The sequence below is a fragment of the Poecilia reticulata genome, linkage group LG4 (assembly GCF_000633615.1).
Source record: "Poecilia reticulata strain Guanapo linkage group LG4, Guppy_female_1.0+MT, whole genome shotgun sequence".
Classification (NCBI taxonomy): Eukaryota; Metazoa; Chordata; class Actinopteri; order Cyprinodontiformes; family Poeciliidae; genus Poecilia; species Poecilia reticulata.
In genome coordinates, this window is record NC_024334.1 from 27,557,851 (window position 1) to 27,575,841 (window position 17,991).

At 38.1% G+C, this 17,991-nt stretch overlaps 1 protein-coding gene across 3 annotated transcripts in view; it reads left to right on the forward strand.

The window, feature by feature from the left end:
- Positions 1 to 17,593, forward strand: part of usp13 (ubiquitin specific peptidase 13) — a 32,235-nt gene extending 14,642 nt beyond the window's left edge. For all 3 annotated transcript variants that reach the window (XM_008408010.2, XM_008408011.2, XM_008408009.2), the window contains exons 12-21: positions 800 to 953; positions 1,362 to 1,536; positions 1,632 to 1,720; positions 2,075 to 2,197; positions 7,243 to 7,266; positions 7,641 to 7,784; positions 11,557 to 11,726; positions 13,705 to 13,894; positions 14,256 to 14,340; positions 14,473 to 17,593. In XM_008408010.2, the coding sequence (XP_008406232.1) occupies positions 800 to 953; positions 1,362 to 1,536; positions 1,632 to 1,720; positions 2,075 to 2,197; positions 7,243 to 7,266; positions 7,641 to 7,784; positions 11,557 to 11,726; positions 13,705 to 13,894; positions 14,256 to 14,340; positions 14,473 to 14,569 (1,251 nt within the window). In that variant the 3' untranslated portion in view covers positions 14,570 to 17,593. The remainder of the gene's footprint in view (positions 1 to 799; positions 954 to 1,361; positions 1,537 to 1,631; positions 1,721 to 2,074; positions 2,198 to 7,242; positions 7,267 to 7,640; positions 7,785 to 11,556; positions 11,727 to 13,704; positions 13,895 to 14,255; positions 14,341 to 14,472) is intronic.
- Positions 17,594 to 17,991: the final 398 nt, after the last annotated feature.

Genomic DNA, 17,991 nt, shown 5'->3' on the forward strand with positions numbered 1-17,991 from the left:
TTGGCACTGGAGACCTGAGCAGCTCCAGGAAAATAATTAATGTAGTTGTGTTTCTAAAAWGATGCAAGTCTGTCAATTTAAAGATAAATTTGAGATTAAGTGATGTTGTGATCTAAGTACAGTAGACTACAGTATTTACATGCACATCTAAAACACCTGYATGTTTTAGATGTTCCCCTGGTCCAGCACAGCAGAAATATAAATTACCTCTTCAGCATGTGATTAGTCTGAGGAGGCCTGGTAAATGAACTATTCATTTGATTCAGGTGTGTTGAACAAGGAGTTGTTCCCTCTCAACTGTGGCCAGACTTGTAGTGCATAATAATTATAGTCATTTCTACATCTGCGATGGAACATTACATGAAAATTGAATTAAACCAAAAGGAGCAGAAGGGTGATGTTAGGTGTAGTAATAGCAAAGTTTCTTGTTAAATTTTAACTTCACACTGTGAACAGGAGGATGGATTCCATTTTTTTTTCTAATCTTGAGACAAACATTGTTTTTTGGTGGATGAGCAGAAATATGTTCTCCCTACCTGTGTGGGAGTTCTCACACATTTTCTAGATGGTGTTAAAGTGCTCACCTTTTGTTTCAGAGAACTGTGGTTTACAATTGAAAGCCCAATAATGACTTATGTTTTATTCCTTTTAAGATTTTAAAATTTTCTGTCTTCGTATAATTTGTGCTCTCTAATCTGCTGGTTTTGTAATCTTCTATCACGAATGGAAAAAGTTCAGCTTCTTAGCAAAACTTTGTCTCAATGGGTTTGTATTTTCTTTCTTGATTTGTTTTGTTCAGAGAAACAGTGCTGGTTCAGAGAATCCAAGCGACTCATTTCGTTTCTTGGTGGAGGAGAGAGTTCAGTGCTGTCAGAGTCGGCGGGTTCGTTACGCTCAGCGGGTCGACTACTGCATCCAGCTACCGGCTCCCATAGAAGCAGCGACGAATAGAGGTACAGATAGTGGCTGTTTTTGCATCAATGAGCCGTTCCATCAAATTTCATTTAGGTTTTCAAAAATAAGCAAAAGGGAATGATTGGTCCTGGTTTGAACTGCCTATGCAATTCATTACTCACACTATACTCGAAAATTGATGTCATAAACCAAAGGTGTATTCTAGGATATAAATTTGAAGAATCTCATGRCAGAAGGGCCTATGCAAAGTCTTACAGACATGCACCTTCACATGCACATGCAGGATTGAGAGATCTTTGGTTCTGAATTGAGGGGCACGTGTTTTATGTTACTAGCTTCACATTTCCACTGTGATAACGGATTTTGTTTTACGTTATTTGAATCTCTGTGTTTATGTTGTGTTTGCTAACAATTCCTCTCACTTGGGTCTCTGATTTTTTTTYYAGAGGAGTTGCTTGCATATGAGGCCAAGCGGAAAGAAGCTGAGGAGAACACGCGGGCTCCTCCTGAACCGGTGCGAGCGCGGATCCCTTTCACAGCCTGCCTTCAGGCCTTTACGGAGCCTGAAAACGTCCCTGATTTCTGGAGTTCAGCGTTGCAGGCCAAGTCAGCTGGAGTCAAGTAATCAGACATGCACCTGATGAAATCACTTTATTATTGTCTCTTTCATTTACTGCTTGTTTTTAAGCCAGATCTTTTTAAACATTCGTTCCCAGAACTTCCCGCTTCGCCTCGTTCCCAGAGTATCTTGTTATGCAGATCAAGAAATTCACCTTCGGTGTTGACTGGGTGCCAAAGAAGCTGGGTAATTAAGCTATAGCCTTGTAGCGATTAATGGGAGCTGAAACGGAGATTCCTTAAGTGCTGTAATACTAAAAATAACCAGCAGAGGGCAGCACCAAACTGCATTTCGCAAAGCATTTACATGTCTGTCAAACTAATGCAAATTCATAAATAATTCACCTGCAGTTTGAAGATAAACAATTTTTTTCATCATCCATATTTATCAACACTGTTGAAAGCATAATTTTTTATTATAGACACAGATATGTTTGTTATTGTTATCATGTGAAATTATTTATGGTGTTTAGCGACTTGCCAAGCGTAGWTGCTAATGAATCCCCTCAGCTGACACCAGTGTGCATGTTCGGTGTTACAGACCTGGCCATCGATGTTCCAGACTTCTTGGACCTGAGCCGGCTCCGAGCCACAGGGCTGCAAGCGGGCGAAGAGGAGCTGCCGGATCTCATGCCTCCCATTGTTTTACCGGAAGACACCAGAGGTATGACAACATGGCTAAGAGGTTTTACTCCGTTTTGAGCTAAAGAAACCTTTCTTTGTTGTTTTGTACACTTACAATAATACAAACTCTAGTATTTGATTCTGGCTCAGTTAAAACCATCTCACCAAGAAGCAAGAAAGAATAAGTACAGAATGTAAATAATCAAGGATACAAATATAATCCTGGATAATTCAGATGCTTTTTTTTGGTAAAATACTTAAGTTTAGAAGTTTAGAAAATAAAATGTTGAAAAACAGAAMAATGATTGTAGTCAGATTAGATTTGGGGTAATATTTATTTTAGACTTGCCTATTTCTATTATMTTCAGAGAAAAAGACAGCCAATAGAGCCCCGCTGTATTACAGAGTGCTACTGAAAAAATACGCATATTAGAAAAATATATCCTTATTTATTCATCCAGACCACAGTTTGACATTTTGGAAACTTCTGTAAAGCAAGCAGAGTATGGTTTTGCAAAATATGAGTTAAAAATATTTGCAACATGTTTTATTCAATGTTTTTATTATTACTAATGTTAAGATATTTCTATTTTAAATAGATAAAAAAATYCATTGTTTCTATCATTCTCTTTTATTTACATTTAACAGAATGTAAATGTAAATATTTAAACATGCGATTGGTGATTTAACAGTCTGCTTAAAAGTTTTAAGCTGAAAGATAAAAAATATATATATAACTCTTTGTGTTAAAGTTAATACATGTCCTACGATGTACCAGTTTTTAGTGCAGCTGAGATGTGGAATAGTAGTCCATTTTTCTGAGCTTCACTTCACAGACAGGGGTCTCCCATGATTTATAAGCGGTGGCCCACAGCAGCGTCGGTGGTGATGCATGAACTCGTTGAAGAAAATGCTAAATGGCACTCTTTACAACTTGGGGCATTTTTGGGCCTGCATTTTCAATTTCACAGTCCTGTTCGTGTTGTTAAAGGGCAGCGTTTTCCCTGAGCGCCTGCGCTTCTGTTTGGCCAAACCAATTTTTGTGCCTTTGTTGAGTCACAAGTTGCGACTTTTTTTTTTTTTTTCCAACAAAGTCACAACTTCCAGTTGTTTTGAGAAGAAACTTCAATGGGAGTTGTTCAAAGCAGATACCATAGACTCTTCATGTAGAGTATTTCTTGAGCCCAGTCATCTGTGAAATTGTCTTCAGTATGATATTCTGCTCAAAGCTACCCCAGTTCTCTCTTAAGTACACATTCAATGAGAATCACTGGGGAGGGAAATGCTCAGTCAATTAAGGTTGTTGTGCTGACAGTCGTGTTTATTTCATGTGAGACTTTTGTAATGTACATCACTGGGCTTTTGGAGAACAGACACWGAAATATGCTGCTATGTTTTGGGGGAAATGCTGGTTCCACTTTTCTCGAAACTTTGCTTAGCCAGACTTWTACTTTGTGAGTCTTAATTTMATCTTTTTTTCTGTCTTTGTTCAGTCCACCTCCTKTTGAAAAGTTAATCTACTTGAAATTGTTGGTTTGTTCCTAATRTTTTAGAAGAAATACRRCAGATAGAGGGAGAGCTGATGGCAACACTTGCAGTAGCTCATAGAAAGAACAAAACCAGGATATTTTAAAAAATAATTTAGGCTACTACATCTCAGCAAAAGAAACTTGGAAGACAAAAAAAAAAAAAATTGAGTGGGCCTAAATATTTCAGAACTGAACAGCTTGTACTGAACACACTGAACTGGACTCAGAATCTATTAAACATATCTACTTTGGTCATTATGTATGGGCACAAAACTGTGCCAAAAATGCTCTTCTTAATCAAGGTTTCTAATGTTGTAAAATGCCTAAGAAGAGAAAAAGTATCCTTCTTTTAGGATCTAGTTTTGGGCATTTTTTGGAACACCTAATTGGAGATTCACTGCCATGAATATTTAAACCTATTTATTTGTTGCTTTCTCCAAAGAAAGTTAGATAGTTTTCTCCCCTTAATAAATTAAGTGGTTTGAGTCAGGCTTTATGTTTTTAAATAGATTATGTTTGTCTAAACTAGTTTGATCTGAATTATATTTATGACAAAAAAAACAAAAACAGAAGAAATGAAGACCTTATTCACAGCTCTGTACAAACAGAATGTGTATAAAAGTYATCACATTTACAAGTGCACATTTTGGCTGACTTATTATGCATTGCACTGATTGTGACCAATCAAAGTGTTCAAAAAGAAAATATGTACATTTGCACAAACCACAATTTCTACCAAGCTGGATTTAAAAACACAAAATACTTTTAGCCTTAATTTTTGCCAATATTTATATGCTCTTTACTTGCTTCACATTGACCAAATTTACAATTCAATGGATGCCTATTCAGAAACGAGTCTCGCAATTTGACAACAGGACCACAAACACGGTGACTACACTTATAAAACATTTTTCTCATTTGATTAAGTTTATTTCAGTGTTTCTTTCTCTGCGTTTTCTGCTCAAATGTGTTTATGCAAGGTTACAATAACATTCTTCTTGTATTTAATCTGATTAAAACCGTGAAATAAAAAGAGGTCAGAGCAAATAACTTGCTGATTCTGAATGTGCTCCTATATTTGCTTATTTCATATTAATATCTCAAATTTTTATTTGCTCCCAATGAACCACTGGTTTGTTATCCCTTCTGGCTGGAGTTGGCAGTGATGAATGATTGGTCACCCTTTTGTCTCCAAATGCATCGATGCTTCGCACTGATTACATCGCAGCCCACAAATGTGTTTTCTTGTAGCCTGACTGAMCCACAATATTGCTCATCAGTCTGTTAATCAGTTGTGTGCTAAAATATTTCAGACCATTTAGGGGGAGAAAAACAGAAATTAGTTGATTTGCTTCAGTATTTTTTGTTTTTAATACATCAAACTAATGGAAGCACACACTTAAGATATTGACTTCTGATTTCACATTTTCTTTTCTTTTTTTGCATTTAAATATGAAAATAAGCCACAAGAAGAAATATGTAAACTGTTTTGTTGCAACTAATATTTCATTTGTAACTAAATTGAAGTGTAGCAGAGGATAAAGGCACAACAGTTCCTCTTTCAAAGTAAAATTTGTTCTTACTGTGTAGATTGCACAGGAACAATATGTACAAAACAGTTTATTTACACATGAAGATGGCAACAGAACAACAATGTTTTTTTGTACGTGGCTTGGGAATCTTAATTTCTTTTAATTAGTTATAACAAGAAAATATATGACAATAATGAAAAGTTATTTTATTTCAGCAATTTAGTTTCCAAAATGAAACTTTATATGTGATTAAACAGATTTATAATTTTTAAGTGTTTATTGTGATATTTATTGTGATAATGTAATCATTATTTTCATCTAACAAAACCTAAAATTCTGTTTCTTTAAAAGTTACACTTTTGACCAAGAACATTGGTTAAAAATGGAAAATTCATGTAGAAATTTTGCATTATGGTCATGTGAAGGGCCACATAATTATTGGAAAGACTACCAGCTTAAGTTATCAATACCTTCCACAAGTCACAWAAGGTCATTGCTATAGTAACTGGCTGTTCAGAGTGATTCATGTTAGGATATTAATGGAAAGCTGAGTAAATGAATAAATGGAAAGAGCTACAAAAGCGTAAATGTTAACCACAGCCTTGAGAGGATTTTGAAGCAAAGTCCTTTGAAAAGTTTGGGAGAAGATTAAAGTAATGTGGACTACAGCTGAAGTTCTGCCTGAGCTAAAAGGAAAAAGGCTCATGAAAGTACATTTTATATTTCACTGGAAAAGGTCTGAGAGCCTGGAGGAAGAGCGGAGAGGCACATAAGACAATCTGTTTCAGGTCCATAGTGAGGTTTTTTACATCCAGCCATGATTCAGGGACCCATCTGATGTGCTGGCGCTGGTCCACTGGGTTTTTCTTTCCAAAGTTAGCAGAACAATCAACCAGGGCACTTTAGAGCTCTTCTGCATCTCCATAAGGCTTTTTCATTAGAAGAGAACATGAGTTCATTTTCCAGGAGGACCAGCCAAAAAGTGCTAAAGGTACCAATGCCTGTTCTGATGACCATCAGCAGAGTTAGCTGGCCTCAGCTAAACCTCAGGGAATCTATGCAGGAGATGAGTTGAAGGACCTGTTATTCCTTAGGGGCCTAAAAAGTATTGAGTGCATGTACTTTACTGTACAAATGACTGTCAATGTAAATACTTTCTCTGGAGTGAATGAACATAAATCACACAAAATAATGCAGGGACTGCTTTGTGCAGCCGACGCATTGCATCAGAATTTGAGCATATTTGCTTCTCATCACATAATGCTGTGGTTTTGTCGGTTTTAGGAAATTATATATTGATTAAAAAAATCACCTCAGCTTAAAATTGGGCGGCTCCTCAAGTTCGTTTAGCGAATTTTGTGTGTTTGCACTAACTCTCACTAACATGCTGCTTTTAGCTTTCGTACAGGTAGCCTTGTTCACTGCAAAAACACAAAATCTTACCAAATAAATTTGGTGGAGTTTCTAGTAAAAATGCATTAGCAAACTTGAAATAAGACAAAACTAACTTAAAAGTGACTTTTCAGTAAGATCTATAAGCTTATTTTAATTAAATAATTCCTTTATACTGATGAAAACGTACTTGTTCCATTGGCAGATTATTTAACTTATAACAAGACATTTTCCTCATGTTAATTTATCTGCCACTGGAACTAGTACGTTTTCATCAATAATAAGGAATTATTTACTTAATACAAGCTTATATGTAACAAGCAAATACTGAAAAGTAACTTTTAAGTTAATTTGTCTTATTATAGGTGTAATAAGACATTTGCATTAGAAACTAGACCAAAATTACCTGCTAAGATTTTGTGTTTTTTGCAGTGTTTAAAGCAGTGAGGAGAGGTGTGTGATAAGCAAACACAACTTTATGGATGTGAGGCGTTTAGGGAACGTCTGTAAATCCTTTAAAGCTTTACTCTTCCTGCAGCATCGTCTGAGCTGAAACAAAAAGCAAAACTTGTGATAACTGATCTCACTGTGTGCTACTACCTCTAAGCAATCACTCTCCTCCTTTTCTCCAGATAACTCCATGAGCTCAACCGACTGTGAGTATTTATTTCTCTTTTGAGTCACACTCTTTGAACAAATGTGTTAGATGCATGTAAGTTATTGCTTTGGAAAGTGTATTTTCCTTTAGACAGCTGTGATGAATGCCTCCACCACCTGAGCAGGTGCTGCAGGTGCGCTGTACTTTCAGACAAACTTAACTTTTTTTTTTGAATGTAGCTCTGCTTATTTTAGCCAGGCTCATTTCTCTCTCTGATAAATCTTACCTGGGCAGAGATGCCTCGCCGGACCCGATTCTCCTCTGGTCCTTTTGTCTAATGAGTCCCACAGAGAGAGAGAGAGGGTTACTGTTACTGCTGAATCGGTGAGTGTATGCCAAGGCGTTGTTGATGTTGGCTTATTTCGACCGCAGCTCCGGAGATAGATGAAGGCGCCGTTATGCAGCTGGCAGAGATGGGTTTTCCGCTGGAGGCCTGCAGGAAGGCGGTGTACTACACAGGAAACATGGGCCCAGAGATGGCCTTCAACTGGATCATAGCCCACATGGAGGAGCCTGGTAAGGCAGCAATACCTCACAGAGCATGGCAGCATGGTGCTGAGGGGGAGTGTTTGACAGAAACTGAGCAAGCTCCTTTAGGCTGGCGGCAGTTTTTAAAACGTCTTTTGACATATTTCAAAAGTTAGTGGGCCTAGATATTATTGCTCATATATGAGACATTTCAGAGGGAACCTTTCTAAAGGTAGCAAGTTAATAAAAAAAATACATAAACACAAAAACAAGAAATTTAGTTTTATTTTTGACTTCATAAAAATGAATTTATTTTTCTGCTAATACTGTTTAAGCTGTTTTAACTGAAAACATTTTTTTTTGACAAAACGGTGACTATCAAACATTAGCCAGCAAATGGAGCGATTTACTATTTAATCTTACAACTTTGACAATATTTCAGTTGCACCAAAGCCATATCATATATTAAATATCTTGTAAAAATGGCATCAGAAACATGTAGACAAATATGAATGTTCACCAGTCTTCAGAAAGTAGGATTTTTAAGGGGTTTAAAAATCATAAAAACCTACTATTGGAGTATGCACAGAAATAAAATGTTCAAAGGGCAGTAGATAGATTTTTATAAGCTCTCTTATGTCTTAAAATTAAGGCTCCACTTTATCCATCTTTTTGTAGATTTTACTCTTCTGTTAATGAAATGTACAATTAGTGATGGAACAGAGTTGACTAATAACATAACATTTGATTTTATCCTCAGACTGTGGGGTCTATGAACATCCAATGTTGAAAGTTACCCAAGAAATAAAGTGTTTATACAGTCTGTTGCCAGGAAATATGTGGAAAAACTAATCACACACCATCAAAATTAGATAAGGAATCAAAACATCAAAAGCCTGCAAAAGATTTCTCTGTAAGTTTTGAGTTAGTATTGAAAGGAAAATGAAGCCTGAGGAACTTAAGACCCAAACAACTGCATCTAAAACTCTGTTTAAAGTTATTGTGCAGTAATTTGAATCAGGGTCTACAGGCTTTCAGAGGGTGCAGAGGGGAGCAGAAAAAAGGCAGGACTTTATTTATTAGGGACCTTTTGAGCACAGAGGTAATTTGAACTGATAGACATGTCACATCTAATGTTTTTCTTCTCTGTATATATAGAAACCCAACACTGTTTCAGACAGTCTCCACTTCTGGGCTGCAAGTGTTTGTCTGTGCTTGTCTGTATATTACCGATCCTCAACAAAAACTTGGTGGAAATCGACCCAGAGTATCTGAGCTGCTCAGCATTGAAGCTGTTCCCCCAAGGCGTCGACGCGTGTCACTTTTTATTTCCCTTGCTGGATGTAAAGAGCCTTTGTACAGTGGATGGAAATTAGAGCAGCCTCCTGCCAGTTAGTCTTTAAATGGGACTAATGCATCTGCAAAATGGCTGCATTCAGACGCCGTAATATCAGCAGGATCAGCTGTTCGAGTGTGCTTCATAAAGTTTTATTCTTGCTCAGCTTTCTTCTTTTTGATTAGCCATTTTCTCACCATTATTACTTCAGATTCTTCTAAATGTTTTGCCAGAAGAAAGTTCTACATCTTTCTACAAGTTTTTAGAGCCTGAAAACTTTGTTAGTTAACAAGATACTTAACCACATTAACTTTTATTTCCATACACAAGATTGTTATTTTTTGGATTTGGGGGATTTTTTTTCACCAGATTGTGATGTTGAGGAGGTTTTTTTTTTTTTTGCACATATTGTGGATCAGTTTGAAAACATCATGATACATGTTGCCTTATAYCTGAAGAAAAAATGCTGCCAACATGGATGTTTCAACAAGACATTGCAAGAGCATCAGCAGGTGAGCTTTATCCAAGTTTTTGACCAACTTTTTGGAGAGGATGACCAAATCCTCAGAGACAACTAAATGATGGTTCATTGAGTCACAGAAAAGCTATATCTTCTAGCATTTTTCAGTTTACAGAGTAAATGTCCTARTTTGTCAAGAAAAATAGCAGACACGTACGTTTCCTTACTTTTTGTAAATTTAGACCAAACGTCTTCTGGAAAAGAAAATGCACAGCTCCAAATGCATTTGGTCTTATTAATTTACTATAGGAACGCTGAGGGCTGCTGACATTAAAMGCACTATTTTTGAATACAAWTTAATTTGTTCATGGAAACCTTTTAGAAACAGTCAAAAAGTGGAGAGATGGAGTCTTTCTCTGTGTGGTGAACTTAAACAAATAGCATTGCACAATCTTATAAATTAATAGAACATTTTCTTTGTAAATATTTGTTGTTTAGATATAAAATAAGTTTCTTCTKGTACTATAAGCACATGTGATATTCATTTATTTTGGGTAAGAATTCAATTATTACTTGTATGTSGAACACRTCATCAGAGGTGAAGCAGGGAGAGCAGTGAAGTGGGCACTTTGTGTTCCTGTTTAAGAGTAATTTAAAATGTAGATATTTCAGTAACATATTGTCTATCTGGAGAGGTAAGCTTGTTAACAAAAATTATGCACTCTTTCTCTATGGTCGACTGTTTTGCTTTTAGTCAGTCTATTCTCTTCTTATAAGAGCTRCATGCAGCCAAGGTCAGTCTGTTATATTTGATTAGTTCCTGAATTAGTTTTTAGAAAATATTGAAGCATGTTTACAGTGGGCCATTAAAGTATGTTTTCCTGACTCGGCTCTACTGATAACATCTTGAAGACGGYCATTTTCATGTGAATAAAAACTACTTATTACTAGTATGGACGCAGGACTGCAAGGCCGAGATGGAAAATGGTCCTGGAAGATAATGTTCTGCATTTTCATTTATGGCAATGACTATAATAGAGGCWCTGTCTAATACCAGTGCAAAAGTATATATTAGAAGTGTCCTTATTTTGGGGTTGAAGAATATTGTGGTGCGATTTAATTTGACTTAAAAGACTTGGAAACCATGATTGTTTTTTTTTTTCGGGGTTAAATCTGAAATGGTGTTACCACGTTATTCCAGGTGGGCCAAATCTCTGCCTCTTACCTCACAAATAATTTGATCTAAAAAAATAACAACTAGAGCATTTTGCAGATTGGTTTCCAAGCAACACACAAGCACAACAACCAAAGGGTCACAGTGGCAAGAAAAAAAATGATGGGTGCCGCTAAGAGCCACATTAACATTAGGAAAATGTGCAGCATGAAATCTCCATCCATCCAGCTTCTACACCTGCTTGTTTTGCAGGACTGGTGCCCATATCTACCAGTCATTGAGCAACAGGCGGTGTACAACCTGGACAGGCTGCCAGTTAATCACTTGGCAACACAGAGGGCAAACAATCTTGCACACACTCAGACTTAAAGTCAATTTAGAGAGACCAATTAACCCACCAATCATGTTTTTGGACTGTGTGCWTGCGTGGGATCTCTCTGACTTCCTGGCTTCCAGTTGTTAGCAACTGTGCCACTTGCAGCCCAGATGCACAGTCATTGCATTGAAAATTGCAATGACATGCCTTATGTTTTTGTTTATGTTTCTCATGTCATCATGATGCATGAGAGCGCAATTACTTCAGTTTTATGCACACATTTTGTATGTGCTGTCTGGTTAATTTGTCATCAGATTCACAAAGCAGGTTATTCTCCCACTGTTACCTCCTGATACATTTTATCCACCTTCCTTTATCGTCTTTGTCTTTATTTCACTCCTCCTTCTAATAAATCACAAGTCTGTAAAACTGGCTGGCTTTTATCAAGGACTTGAAGTGTTATTTCTWTGTTCCCAGTAGTAATAAATACTCTCTCTTTTTCTTTTTTTAATTGATCTTCCTCTGTGTTTGCAGACTTTGCTGAACCTCTCACTTTGCCCTCAATGATGGATCCTCTTCCCTCTACCAGTGACAGCCCCATGGGGGCGACGCCACTGGACAACCTGCCTCCCGAGGAGAGCATCGCCATCCTCACCTCGATGGGCTTTCCTCGCAATCACAGCATCCGCGCTCTCAAAGCCACGGTCAGTCATCTGCTCACTGTGTTTCTTTTCCTTCATTTGCTCCYACTGGATTTAAATAATACGCTGTTTCTTTGTGCATATTGGACTAATGCTTGTAAACAAACCTCATAGAGACCGATGACATATTCTTAGYCACAGTTTGCTAGATGTGAATACGGGGCATGAGAAGTTTTTGTATCCATTTTTTCCTCATGTCACAAATGCAAACTTKAATRTATTTTATTGGGATATTGTGTGATAGAYCAAAAAATATTTTTGAGAATAAAAATCTATAAAATGTTTCAAGTATGTATTCTGTCTTCAGTTGACAATACTTTGTAGAACCACTTTCCTCTGCAATTACAGCTGTAAGTCTTTTGTGCTGTGACCATCAGCTCTGCACATCTCTGCAGTGTGATGTGAAAAGTGAGTTATTTTAGCTGGAAACGCGCAGAGCTGAGCTGTCTCAGCGTGGGCAGACACGGCCGTCACGTCTGACCTGCTTAAAGAGGAGAAATCTTAGGTGRATGGCCCTTCGTCTGCCTCTCATGCAGACTGTTGATAGTTTGAAAGGAAGTGGAAATAGTCAGACTTGAGCAAGAGAGAGGATGGAAAAGGGAACGCCTACACCGTGTGCTGAGTGTCTCAGGGAAACGAAGGGCTAAAAGCACATCAGTAACAACTGTTTGGCACGACAAGGAAACACTTTCCAGAAACTTAAAAGAAACCGGAGCTTAGGTTAAAGAGGGAAAAAGCAGGAGGAGGGCAGGAAGTGAAGTGGCATTTGAAAAGAGGGCAAAGACGGAGCGAGATGATGAAAAGCGAACTCTGTAAGTCATAAAAGGCTCTGGCTGCCCTACTTGTTCACTTTCCAAGGTGCGGATTTATTTGGTCCTACATGTCAGAGTGATTAAAGATGTCTGCTCTACATGGTGTTTACAAATGGTCTCTGCATCACACAAACGCCCCCCTCCCCTCACCTCAGGTTGAGGAACGCACGAAAACGTCAGACGACTAGTAAAGCAGTTCATAAATTCACAAATGGCATGGAGTAAATTCAATSTTTTTACTTCTGTTATGGGTCAAAGAGAATGCCACCTCCATTTCCAAGTTCCTCCAGCCTCCAAATGGCCTCTGATTCTCACATTTCATGTTTCATATTTCAAACTGCCCCTCTCAGCAAAAATAGCCCCGCAGACGGCTGGTAGGAAGCTAAAATAGATGCCGGGCTTTCTTGTTTATCATTAGTAAAGCCACAGAGCTCGCTGGCAGACATGCTGCTGCTGCTGCTGCTGTTGAAGTGGAGAGAAAACAAAGAATGCATATTCCTCCCGAGGGAGGGAGGGATGGAGGGACGGAGGGAGGTGTGAAACAGCGAGGGGTCTCACTGCTGGTTTGTTGTCGGACCATATTGAGCGTGAGGCACGTTTATCTGACCCCATAGACCTCTCTGAAGGATAAAAACGGATGCCATCAGCCAAGCCGTCGCCACATGCGTTCCCCAGACTCTCATTCCCCACCTGTCACACCTTTGGATTCAAAACAAACAGGGGGAAGTTTGTCCCAGATGGAAGCCTCCCACTTCTCTAGTGAAAGATTGCTCATTTATCGTGTTCATCATGGGGCATTCAACAAATTGGCAAAACTAGAAGAGTCAACATTTCTAATCCTGGTTTCTGTAGCATGCTCTAAGATTGCAGCTCTTTGTAAGAAGATTGCAGCTCTTTGTAAGAGCAGTATGTGGCTGATGGTGGTTCAGGAGGGAGGAGTTGGTCCTGTGACCAGAGGGTTACTGGTTCAAACCCCTCCATGAATACTCATGCCAGCTACTGCTAATGTTTGCATTAGCAGTAGCTCAGTTTCCGAGCAGAAAGTGTTTTAAAAATCTRCATCAACTGACCAGTTTCGTTTGCAGCGACTGTGAAACTGGCTAACAAAAAGACAGCTTGATATCAGTTTTCTTTTTTCTTAGCTTGGCTTCCTTTTATGATTTTTCTAGAATAATAATCTTGAGCGAGCGCTCGACTGGATCTTCACCCATCCAGAGGAGGAGGAGAGCGATGGGCTCTCTGACATGGCGGACACGGAGCCCAACGACAACGCCTTTTCCAACATGAACTCGCACAGCGACTCCACGCTGTCCCCAGACAGAGAAACGTCAGGCCCGAGAGTCAAAGATGGACCAGGACGTAAGYGCTTCACACTTACTGTACTGCATCTGTTTTTCATCTTTCTGTGAAGAAAAGGTCAACAGATTTTGGACTTTTTAAGCATCTTTTAAGAAATCTTCCGCACTTATAAGATTTTTTTTTGTAAAATTCTGCAAAAGAAAGCTTTCWGCTTTCATTTTCCTGACGTCAGGAAAATGATCACGTCAGGAAATGTGATTCCTGACGTGATCACATTTTCCTGATCACGTCAGGAAAATGTGAAAATGTGATTTCCTTACATACACAAGGAAATCTGACATTAGTGACCCTTTATTAAAATGTTGCAACATTTCTGTGTAAGTTTGTTCCTTATTGTGTTTGTGGCTTTTCTTCACTTAAGGATATGAGCTGTTTGCCATCATCAGCCACATGGGAGCCTCCACAATGTCTGGACATTATGTTTGTCACATCAAAAAGGAGGGAAGGTCAGTGGCAACCTGTCTCACAAAAAATGAGACAAAGTCTGTTCACTTTTTCCATTTATTCTATTTAATCTCGTGGTATTCGTGGCTCTGAACAGTGTGTATAATGAGTAATCTTCGCTCCTCTTCATCCAGGTGGGTGATCTACAACGACCACAAGGTGTGTTTGTCAGAAAGGCCTCCAAAGGACTTGGGCTACATCTACTTTTACCGTCGCCTCTCGAGCAGTTAAAATCGCTGCCTCCCTCCTCCCTGCAGTCTTTAAATAGCTTCAGTCTTTTACCCAGAAAGACTGGCAGACACCTGCAACAACAGCCACAGCAGAAACGATGGAAGAAACCTCACAGACCAGCTTCTTGCCTTATCCTCATCTCACACAGGAGTAATTAGGAATAATGATCCAAAAAKGAAAGCGATGTGCTTATTTTCTGTGCATTTGTTGTGCTTTGAATGTATATTTCATTGTTTATGTTGGGAGAGACAAACAGGAAAAAAAAAAAAAGTAAGTACACAGGGATGCGTGCAATTTGTACTTCTGGAGTGGTCTGGAAACAAAACGATGCAACATATCAAATCAGGTTGTTCCTCCTCACTGCCTTCAGCTGCTGTGCTGTACTTTCACACTGCTACATTTTATAAATGTGTGCTTAGATGGCAGTGCTACACTTCCGCTCCACAAATGCTCAGATTCTGCAACAAAACATAAGTGATGTCTGTGCTGTTGGCGGCTTTTCATTTTRCAAGGAAATACAGCGAATGTGTCCCATTCATTCACTGTGGGCCAACTCTGGATGCTGAAGGAACACCCCAAACACCTTTTAAGCTTCCAGATTCAGGAAAGCACAAGGAAGGTTGAAATGTTATCTAGACGACTGTAAATACGCAGAATTTTTTGCTGGATAACAGCTAAAAACTGCCCCAGAAACAAGACATTTTTGTTTCCTTCTGCGCTGACTGACTTCCAAAACCACCCAAAAGCACTTTTAAATAATAATGAAAAAAAAAAGTTCTGCACAAGAAGTGGAATAACATGTCTATTCACCCACGAGTGAAGTTAAATTATTCCTTAAACCGTGACAGTATTTAATATCGTGAATGCCCAATTGGAGCATGTATAAGCCTGTTTAAATAAATATTAGGTCAGYGCTGCAACTATATCTCGGATAAAAGTTCTCAGTCCTGAACTTTTTAGACAGTTTTTGCCCAAATTGCAAAATATTTGCTTCCTCTGCAAACGTGAACCCAGCTGCACCTGCAGCAGTTTGGCTTCTTTATCACCCCGACAGATTCAGACTGTGACCCAAAAAGGTGAAACGAATGTTTTCATTGAGTTGTTGCCAATTTGCAGGACTCTTGTTGTTATTTATTGAACTGTTGTCCAGACTCCAGAGCAGCACGTCTGGAGAAATATGCACTGCAACTAAATCCGGGATGAAGGCTGCACACTGATCTGCGTCTCCTCCGCGGTGCACACGCTGCACATGCTTTTTGCGTTGCCGAATGTAAATCTTTATGGTGCTCATCGTGGACAGAAGCTCCTCTTCAAAACCCATAAACCAGCAAAAATCATTCAACTCATTTGAATCTAAATAGGATGTCTTCAACATTCAGGATGCGCCRGCTGGTAGAGATGGGATTTATATATCAAGGTTTCWAAAGGTTAGTTTCCAGCTAATATCCTCTTCTTATACTTTTAGAGAGTCTAAAGAGCAGAACAGCTTARAAGGTWTATGTTGTGCAATAAGCACTTAAAAACTAAATTCAAGGGGCATTTTTTAAATTTAATTTGCTGCGAATCAAAATTACAGTAAATAAATAATTTAACGATAAATCAGTGTAATTTATTTTAGCAGCAGCAGTGGGAATCATTTTGTTATTTTAAACACATTGACACACTGAAGCCATGTCATTTTACCACAACCTTCTCAAACCACCAGAATCTCATACCGGCACACACTGGTTTGTTCTTTAGTTTTGACTGGAATAGAAACTGGTTTTGTTTTATGCATCCGAGCAAAAGACAATGCAAATATTTCAAAGCATTGGCCATTTGTTTTGTGCACTGACATGCTTAGCAGCAACTCAGTGTCTCCTGAAGCTGGAGGTCTTGAGAATTCAAAGTTTACTCTCAAATTGATAGAAAAAGATAATTCGGTATTTAGGGTTTGGAAGGTCTAATTTTATTCTTCTTCATTTGGCATATTAGTGATGAATGTATTTCCTGACTGGTCACATGTCTTTGTTTGCTTTGCAGAACTTCACTTTGACATCTGTGGGTTTTGACGGGTTTTTTGGGATTTCTTTTTTGTCCTCCAAAGCTCAAGTCCATCTTTACATTTAATTGTTGACATAATGGTTYCCATGTGAAAATGGATGCCAACTAACCAATGTTGGTGTTTTGTAAAAAAGACAACAAAGTAGTTTGAATAAGAACAACAAAAACGCTATTTTTAGCTGGAAGATAACGGAAAAGAAACAAAAACGCTTCTTTCATTCATAATCACCGGAAGGCTGTTTCTATTCTGTCTTTACATATTATTTCAACAAATACTCAATTTATGGGATAAACTTAATTTTCACTGTGCTCCTCTTTAACAACTCTGTGCCTAAACCTCCCTGGACAAATCTTAACTCATATCAAATCTCCACCTCTCAATGAAACTGCTGCTGCGTTTCTCATCTATGCAGCAGGAAATATTACTCAAAGTCTCTATGCAAGTCCTGCATTTCTGCTGCTCTTCATCAGCGGATGACTGATGAGGTTGTTGTCTCACTCAGCTGTGGTCAGTTATAAATGTGTAAATGCTCTGAAGTTTGTCTTTTCGCTGCCCCTCCTGTTTCCTGGATAGATATTATTTTTTATTTTTATTCTTGTCTCGTTTCAGCTTTTCCTCTGCTCACTCCTTTCTTGTCTTCTTATTCAATTTGTTACAAGAAAAAGTTTCATATTCAGCATGTGCACTAAAGGTCAACATGTAGTTATTTGGATTGTACAATAGTACTTTTGCAGCTTTTATCCTATTTTTTTTCACTTCCATAAATGCCAAACATGTTAATTGTTTTTTCTCCCTGCTGCCTTTTTGCAAAAAGATCTGTGCCACTACCTTAGTTTTTATTCATGGGATTATTTTACTTTTGTAATGTAGCTATTGATCCAAATGTGGCTTTAGTGTACGTGAATACCGTACAGCATATCCAGTGGCACTGTTTACTTTATGATGTTTGGGTAATTTAATAAACTCCACATTTGTTGAAACAACTTCTTTTCATTTTAAACCAGGGCAGTTTTACTTGTAAACTCATTTCAAACAAGTAAATTCAAATTAAAAATAAGAATAAGAATAAAAAAAAAACACATTAAGAAAATGAACCTTCATATAAGGTATGCAAAGATAACATAATCACATAAAAAAATAAAACTATATGGCTGGCAAATAACACYAGCCATTTGACTGATGGAGAACCAGTGCAKCAATTTAAGGACCGGATGTYGTCATCCAATTTTCTAGTGTCGGTCAGGACTCTGGCTGCAGCACTTTGAATAAACTGCTGCTGCCTAAGAGATTAGGTAACGCTTTATTTGAAATATGAAGGAGTTTTCTTGAATGTTTACGACTGTTGATATGAAGTATCATTCAGAAAATGATAACACTT